Raw genomic sequence first — 9,386 nt, forward strand, 5'->3', positions numbered from 1 at the left:
TTAGACACCTAGCCAAATATCATTAAATTAATGTTTCTCTTCTTTTAAACAACATAGCACGAGATTTTGCATTCTCTTCATATGCACTTTCTTGCTGTGAGCTTACACTGAATATTTCCTACATGAGAAAAAAAATCCATTGGTTTGTTTTCTTGTTGTTGTTGTTGTTGTCACTGGTTAAGTTAAATACCCACAGAGGTGTTTTTTTAGGGTGTTGGTTTTTTTTTTATTTAATGAAAAGAGCAATCCGACCCTTAAATATGTCTGTGTTGATTTCTCAAACCAGCACCCAGCTGGTGGCTGTGTCCATGGACATTCTTTTGGAGTTTAGAAAGATAATGCATCTGACTCAAAAATGAAGGAAAAAAAAAATCTAGCTTGGATCACGTGCCAAAACATAAACTAAGCCTTACTGGAAGTTTCTAGTTCACTCCAATCATGTCTCCTCTTTTTAATCACCAGGGGAAGGCTTTATGAATGCATACTCCATTAGAAAGACACACTTTTTTCCATCCCTTTCGAACACTTTTCTTAGCTGCCCTTTGTCTAGTGTCACTCTGGTGATATTGCCGAGGTTCAGTCTCCTCCTTTGATTCGTACCCTGGTAATCTTACACAGGCTGAAATTTCCACGGGCGTAGCTTTCTGTTGCCATTCCGCAGTGCTGTGTTCCTGAATTGTTTTGGCAGAACAAGCTTGAGTCTTTATGGCACAGTGAAATATTCTTCGATGCTATATAATTCAGACTGAATAAGGAGTCTGTATAAGGCACGTGTCTCAATATATATGTATATAAAACCACTAACATTTTAAATTCAAGTCAAGGATCTTTTACATTTAATTTCTGTCTTCAAGTAACGCTTTGTTTTCATGTTCCCTTTCTTTGGTTTCATTGGGGATCACTCCATTCTCCAGGTCTGACTGCTGCTGGATGCAGCTGGTCAGGACTGCAGTGCTAGAAGAGTTCTCAGAACTACACATCTTCCCTATCTCCTCTTCCTTTTTTTCTTCATCCAAGGAGTAGTTTTGGAAGGTCTCATAAATTTTACGCACATCTTCAGGGATGGTCTTTTTGAGGTCTTTGTTTTTCTTTTTGGTCATCTTAGCAGATGATCCAAACTTGTTGATGATGTTGTCCTCAGATGCTCCCTGCCCGTGCTTATTGAGCTGATCTGTCCCTCTAAGGCGCAGGTTGTTAGGCCTGTTGTTGATGCTTTCCTGAGATGAGGCCTTGAAGCGTCCTGTTTCCAAGGCAGTGAAGACAGAGCGCTTCTCTGGAGAGAGCATGTCTAAGGAGTGGGCTCGCTGGTCCAGGCCCAGGCGCCTGCGCTCCATGCTCCGGATGGTGGCTGCCCGCTGAAGTTTGTCATGGATCTCCACACTGAGCCGCCTCCGTGTCTCCCTGAACTCTGCCGTCATGTTCGCTTTCCACTCAGCTGCGTGGGCTTTTATTTCTCCAACCTTTGAAACAAAAAGGAAGATAAATGAATACAAGAAAGGAAGAAGCAAAATGAAGCGACAGTCTTTCCCACAGAAGAGTGGAACAAGCACTTTCATGTCTGTAGAATCAGAGGCTGGTCCCAACTCCAGTGCATCCATTTGGACCCGAACTTCAGCAGCCAAGTAGCTATACTGGGGAAGCTCTAAACACACCAGCTAGCGCCTAGCTAACGGCTTGTCTGCCTGTTTTACAGGTCGCCACTCTGCACATTTTACAGCTGTGTAACATGATGGGGGTTGTTTGTGCTAATCCCTCCTTGGTTAAGAACAAAATTCCTGACTTATATATAATGTCACTAGCAAATGGTCAGGAGTGAGCAAAATTAATCACATATGGTTATACCGATATGCTTCAGACCAGCACAACAACCAGCGTACCAACACAGGAATGGATTGTCTCATATGGGTTATGTGTGGAGTTGTTCAGTCCCACTGAAGGCTCCACAGAGCAGTTAATGTTGAAAACACCTATTAGATAATTTCAAGTGGACCTGGACTGATCAAGCCATCTGGAGGAGTGACCAACACATATTCTGTGTGGGCATGAGCATGAGCATGTCCTCAAATGTGTCACTGCTTTGCTCTCTTTTACTCTTTTGCACCTGAGAGCAGAATAATGGCCAAAAATAAAGCACCTACATGACTGAGAAATACTTCTTCCAAAAAAGAAAAAAAAAAGAAAAAAAAAAAAAGAACAAGTAGTATCTGACTCAACAGAGGCCTTTTCCAAAGTTCAGCTAGAAGAACCAATTCAGGAGTACAACATCTGCAGGAGCCCATCAAGGCAAGCTTGGGCTGCTGTAGGCAGAACTCGGTTTCAGCATTCACTGATCCACAAGGATCTTCAAATCCTCAGGCCAGATGAGCAAGTGTCCATTTAGAACTGTATTACCGTGGCAGCAGGCATCTCACATTCACCACGAGAGATCGGATTCCCACCCATAGGTGCCTGCCAGTGATCTACTTGACAGCCCCCTTTATTCACGGAGATGCACTGGGCCTCAGGTAGAGCAGATGCCTTCAAAAATCATAAACAGCACTAGCCTTCTGCAGAACGCTGCCTATGCCTGCTCTCTGGCTAACCCCGCCAGGTTAGCTTTGCCAGTAATGCAGGAGGAAATTGCCTTAAAAATTGAAATTATACTATTAATGTCCTCCAGAATAAGCTCTCGAGTCATGGACATTGCCTTCTATTTTCCAATTTTATTTGGGTGAAGCATTAGCAATACTGTCTTTGAATCACGGAGGGCATGTTCTGAGTGAATTTCATCGTGTTCTCTCTGATGCTGACTGCTCAGTTTCTTCCATTTTTAATAACATGGTACTCAGTAGAGGGCTTTGAATCTAAACTCTTATTCAGAACCGTTACATGACATAGGGAAAGGTGGGAAAACTCAGTATAAACCCTGGTTTTAAAGGAAGATTCTTGTTTCATAAGTGAGAGAGACAACGAATGTCTTCAAAAACCAGGCATCTCCAACTTTTAAAGAGAGAACACCGAATTTTTTATCACAATTTCATAGCTAGCTTCAGAGTGAGGGCTGGCCTCTCTTATTCCATAATGGCAATCCTACTGATACGTCCTCTGGCAGCACTGATAGAGGTGTAGTGACCTGGGTTGCTTCAGTTGCTTTTTTCCTTCCCTTTGTGAAAGAGCTGAAGATCAGAGCTAACTGGATGCCAAAGGCAGTCAGTGGAATAACCCACAGGGAATATTGAGCACTGGTCATGCAGAGGAACACCCTGCTTAAGACAAGCAGCAATCAGGCCCTTCGAGCTCTCTTATAAAATGACAAACCACGGAGAAATTACTAGTCATACCTCTTCTTTTGTCTTCTTGGACAGGACTCTTAACCAGTCTCCAATCATACTCAGGACAGCAGCAAAGTAGGCAAGGCCAACAAGAATCCAGAACCACACTAAGGGTTTATACCACTCCCGGTAATGGATGTCAGCGTTTCCTCCTGAAATAAGCATATACTTATGCTTAGGAATCATGAGATGCCACAATTATGACAAATATCTGCAATTCTGAGAAATTCTTGAAAGTGTTTCTTGACTCTTGCCAACACCACTGTAGTTCTAATAATAGACAAGAGGCCTGTCAGATGGGAGGAACACAGTCTGTTCTTAATATCAGACTCTAAAATTACCTGTTGTTCTGCTGCTGTGTGACCTGCCAGAGCACCTAGTACACTTTTTTTATATACTGCTTGTACTCTAAAGCAAGTCTGAAATTTCTCCTTTGATAGTATGTGCAACAGCATGAACGGATTTGCAAGAAAAAATTTAATATACAGCTAGTCTGTCTTATTCTGAACTGCCTGCAGACTAGTAGCTGAGCAACTTTACAGTTCAATCTCTTCAGGTTATAGAGCTTCCAGATTATTTTTTTCATTTTGTTTTGGTTTTAGCTACAGGATTCAGAAACTCATGTGCAGGAGAAAGAAAAGTAGCTTTGTCTTCTCCAAATTAGGACGTATGACAGGAAGCCAATCCTGCATCAGCCCTGACAATAAGGATATACTGCTTGCTTGGCTATCAGTTATAAGGATGCGTTCTCCAGCCAGCGACTTGAGAGGAAATACGGATCAAATGAAGCAACAAATACCCTATGTTGTTTTCATGCAAGTTTTAGGATGAGCCAGTGAAACAAGTATGTGAGACATTTGGCAACTCTAAGGGTCTATGAAGAGCCTAAAATAAATGCAGCAGCAGCCAGGCTGCTACCTACTGCAGAATAGAATACCTTTTCCCAAAAGAAAGCACTACAACCTTACTACACAGACTCCCAGTCCTATCACAGTGCTATGTGCACTGCCAGAACGAGAGACAGCGAGAGGCAGGCGCAGCCCCGAGCTGAAGAGAGACTGGCAAAGAGGCTGCACGGCCACATCCCTCAGTGCAGGTGGAGAATGCCGCCCTCGGGTACTCGTGTAAATCTCTGCCTGAAGAGCAAGCCTAGCAGGGGACTTGGGCAGAGGATTGCACATTTCTTTCACTCCAGTCTTGGTTAGACAAGAGCTAGGCACCAATTTGTACCTCTGCATGACTACAGAGAGCTTTAAGGGTTTTCCGCCACTAAAATCACCAAACACCACAGTTCGGCATTTCCCCCGTGCGCTTTTTCACAGTCTGAGACATTCAGTCTGAGTGTACCTAGGGTGAACAAGCATCCCTGTGCAAGTTCAGCATTTGAGAACTGGCAGGGACCCAAACATTGCTTTTGATACTAATCTTTCCCCATACACCACATGAGTCACTCCCTTTTTTCCCAGTCTTTCAGAGTGGGAAACAATGGGAGGTGGGGGCTGTTGTTGCTAGGGAATAACGAGGCCCTTCTGATCATACGCATCTCTGAGGAAGCTTGCTATGAAGCAGATTGTCTGGCTCTGTCTTGGGGAGTAATCAGGCGACTGCGAAAGCACGAGACCACTTTTTTCAGCCTATTCTGCTTTTTCAGGCTTCATCCACAATTGTATTTTCAACAGTGGTACAAAAACTTTCCCAGGTTGGCAAGAGCTGGGACATGTTCTAGGTGGAATAAATCAGCATAGCTCCTTTGATGCAGTTTTACCAGTCTCTTCCTTTTGATGTCAAAAGGACAGAGACATGGAGAGTTTAAAGTGACAGAAAATAAAAATTACAGAAAATCTGTCCCCAAACCAGCAACAAAACCCAAATCTCCTGGTGATCACCTGCTCTGAAGTCTTATCATGAGATCACCTCTGAAGTCTTCTCATTCAGGATCTGCCATTTGATTTTTGAAAAATCCACCCAGCTGTGGATTATATTCTCCTAATCATGTTGGATTTGGAACAATTTAATGTTCAGGGCTTTTTTACTACTGTGTTATTAAAGAAAGCAATACTTAAGTGTGATATGCTTGAGAAAAATATTTTGAATTATTTTTATTTCACACTGTGATACCACAAGGACAGAGTATCAGTGAGCTTCGCTTCACATTTAAGTGGTTAAAATGGACCAGTCACTTTTGTATCTGAATTCTCATAAAATGCTTTTTTTTTTTTTTTTTTTTTTCATATCTGGGGCTTTCTTTGTTCAATGCCTTTTTTTCCTCAGAAATTCATGTTTTCTATACCACTGTGTCATAAAAAAAGAAGATCAGTCTTGACTATAAAAAGACTTGTCTACAGCTCTTTGGCAAATTAAATTTACTGTATCTCCATAGTTCCATTTGATGTTTTTAACTCATTCGTATTTCACTTAGTCATAGAAAGTAACAAAACAGTACCATAATATGACTGTCAGTAACACAGGCATCTTAATGCCTTTAATTAAGACCACTGACAGGAATGAGGTGTAGGGGTCATGCACTAACAGGAAAAAAATTTCCACCTTTTTGTTAGCAAAGCAGTAAAGTTAAAAAAACCCAAACATCTCTCCAGCCAATCTGTCCCTTTCTGGAAATTGATAAGTACGGATATTTACAATTGCTTGTACTTACAGTACTGCTAGTACTGTATTAATCTTGAAGAGTATCCTCCTCGCACTGAGTTGCACGCCCCACTAGTCCTTCTCTTCCTGTATCAGTTTCCCTTAACAGGGCAACTGCAATAACAGAATTTCCGCCAAGGTTAGAGAACAAAACGCAGCTTCCGAAATGCTGCAGCTCTTGCCCCCTACTGTGTCCGACCAGAGATTTCTCCAGCCCTATGGCTCAGATCTGCTTTGTAAAAGCTTCATCCGTTCATCACTTTGGCTAATTGCTTCTGCAGTCAGCCTCAGATTGAGACCTGAAGGACTAACAGAAATCTTGAATTCAATGGGAATGTCATTTGACTTGTGCATAACTCCCTGAACAATAACGGATCATCAGGACTTCCCAGGCTCACGTTATCCTCAGGGCAGAAACCTTGCAACCTGCAGGTGGCAAAGCACCTGGATCTTGAATCAACCTGGTGTCTTATTGCACAGTAACCCCAACAGAAACATTTGGCATTATTTCACTAGAATATTGTGAAAAGCCTCCTCTCTACACCAGAAAACAAATTCTAAGAGCCAAAGGCCTCGTGTGCAGCACTTAGGCTCGAAAGCTGCTCACCTGCTACAAAGTCACCGAAGCCAACGGTCGTCAGAGTGACAACCACAAAGTATATGGACTCCAAGGCTGTCCATCCCTCGATGTGTTTGAAGATAACTGCAGGAATGGTCACAAAGACAATGCAGCCTGCCAGGATGAAGAGGATGGTAGAGATCACCCGGATCTTTGTTTGACTCACTTGCTTTTTCTAGAGAAAGGAAATAACAAAATATGAGAAATATTTTGGAGTGTGTTTCTGGGACTGCGTGAACGGCAGACTGATCATGCTAGTGTCACCTGGTATTTCTCTTTCTTTCTGCCTTTTGTGAGCCTATTAGGTAGAAAACCACCCTCCCTTCCCCGTTAGTGACAGCCTTTCCTGGGTAATAGTGAACCCACTGATTTGGGTTGATTTGGGTGATTCCCATTTTCTATGCACTAGTAACTGCACTAGGCAGTTACTAACCTACCAGAAATACAGCCTGGAAAAACAGTCCTGAGCTTTAGACTAAAGGCTCAAGTACACTCGCTCCAGTTTGGGTTTGACATGCAAGAAAAAGTGCCCACTCACACCTCCACACACGCACGTTGCCTCATCAGCTCCAAGTATTCGACAAGCAAGACCAAGACGGAAATGAAAAGAAACCATTTCCTCCTTCTAAAATCCCAAGATTTTATGTGGAAATCATTCATGCTTCAGGTTTTCCACACTTTCCTTGACTCAGGATTCCAGCTTTCAGTCACAAATATGGAGGTTCTATCTCCTCTTCAAAAATAGATAACTCTATTATCTGTCCACTCCAAAAATAAAGGACTTAGGTCAATTACAAACAAACGGAGATAAAATTGCCTATGCAAATCCACACTGGAAAAGCTCTTGAACAAAAAGCATGTGTGTTACTGGCTGCTATAAACCCGATACAAACAGAAGCAGTAGAGTTGCAACATTTTACACTCCTAGATCATATAAACTCTGACTTTATTTGATATAAACATCGATTTTGTTTCCATTAATATTGGTGCCAGCCTGGATTAACACAACTGATGGATTTGTTTCAGATTTTCTGTGCTGTAAGTAAATTTAAAACTTAGTATGAGTTTCACAAGAAACCTGGAAATTACTAGAAATCTCACCGTGGCTTAATTACAGTGGCAGTGTAAATTCTGTATTTATCCTGGAAAAGGAATGTGGAGGTCATGGTATGTCACATATTTTCAAATTACTTTTCCAAGTCAAGGATCTTTCTTAACCCACAAATGAGATCTCATTTCAGATTAGGACATTGCCTAGACAGGAAATAAAGTCTCAGAAGTTATCTTTATAATATACAGAAGGGATATTGCCTGAACTGGCTAATAACTAACCAGCTTGTGAGCAGTACTACTGCTTCCACTAAAATATGAGCTTTTATTCTAGAGGCGGAATGTCTGACCCTCACCAGGCACTCATCTGACCGACCTGGGATGCTCTTCATTTAGAACTTGGTTATCAGAATAGATATACCATATTTCAGAAATACTTCTAGTTCTGAACTGTTTTAGATGCTCCCTATGCTTTTTTTCCTTTTTGTGCATGTGCGTTTTTTTCTGTGTGTCTGAACAAAAATAGTTAAATAGGATTAGTACTATAATGCCATAAATAAGATCATAGTCACATGCAAGACATGGAAAAAACTGCCACAGAAGTACCAAGGTAGAAAAACAACACAAGAATATAAAACTCAACTTAACTTCTTATTTCCTCTTTTCCTGGGGAGCCACTTTGAGCAGTTTGATAAAACACTGCAGGATGATCTAGCTTCTTTAAGAGCTACAGACACACATTCACAACGGCAGGATTTCAGACTTACGAACGTATAGTGAAGGGAAAGCAACTGATCGCATGGATGTTACTTGTAAACTTCTATTAAATGCTTCGTTTATCGGTACGTGAAAAAGAAATGGTAGACACCTCGCTACAGTGGAAGTTATGAGGCACATGCAGTGCTGTATAATCCTGGGAATCTTTGGACATCAAGTACTTTGGAGCTGCCAAGCATTGCTAGTAAAGCAAGGTTAGCATAGTAAACCTTCTTCCAGCCCCCATACAGCAATGTTAAAATGCATTTCAATATATATTGGGGTTGTCTTGTCTCACGATAGAAGCAGGAGTGGAAAGAATGGCCTACAAATCAGTACCAAATGTTCAGGACATCCACTTGTTCATGCGTGATAAATTCTGCTGAAGGTTGCTGGGTTTTCTTAAGTAAAAATGGCAGCGATGTTAATGAGAAGCTCTGCAGAAAGGCCTGACTCATGGTTCTTGTGCACCTCAGTCACTCTCACAAAAGCAGAGCAGCTGAGGGTCTATTTTTCCCTTACTCTTCCACTGGTACAAATCAAGTCCAAAAGCAATCGTGAATCAGGCACAGCCTTTTCAGAGCTACTGAAAAGAGAATTAAAGAATGCTCAGAAGCAGAATTACTTAATGGACAATGACACATGACATGAAAGGGAGGGGTCTTTTTACAGTTAGTGATGCATTCTGGGGACATTCACAGCAGAGTATAAACGCTATTGATCAAAAAAATGCAAAGGTATAGATGTCATTATTCATGGAATATGTACATTGTAGTAACTGCACATTACAAAAAGGCTGGCTTGCGACATTCCTCGTGGGTGGAATTGGTCCTGCTATTTTCCTACAAAGAACATTGTTTCGTGCTGCCCAGGTTCTCAGGAATAAGGAAACGCAACCTTTTCATTCCAGTTTTGGCACAGCTGTATTAAGACAAGACTAGATTAGCCTAAGCCACTGCAGTATTAGACTGTACCAAGTAATTCTTAAAATAAATATATATATA

General features: G+C 41.6%; 1 protein-coding gene across 1 annotated transcript; it reads right to left on the reverse strand.

Moving 5' to 3' along the window:
- Positions 1-398: 398 nt before the first annotated feature.
- KCNK10 (potassium channel, subfamily K, member 10) lies at positions 399-6,751 on the reverse strand (the record flags this gene model as incomplete). The annotated part of the gene is made up of 3 exons (XM_010136375.1): positions 399-1,460; positions 3,321-3,463; positions 6,565-6,751. Coding segments are annotated over 3 exons (954 nt in total), but the record flags the coding sequence as incomplete, so codon positions are not given.
- Between the last annotated feature and the right edge of the window lie 2,635 nt (positions 6,752-9,386).

The sequence above is a fragment of the Buceros rhinoceros genome, unplaced genomic scaffold (genome assembly GCF_000710305.1).
Source record: "Buceros rhinoceros silvestris isolate BGI_N320 unplaced genomic scaffold, ASM71030v1 scaffold10305, whole genome shotgun sequence".
NCBI classification, from domain to species: Eukaryota; Metazoa; Chordata; class Aves; order Bucerotiformes; family Bucerotidae; genus Buceros; species Buceros rhinoceros.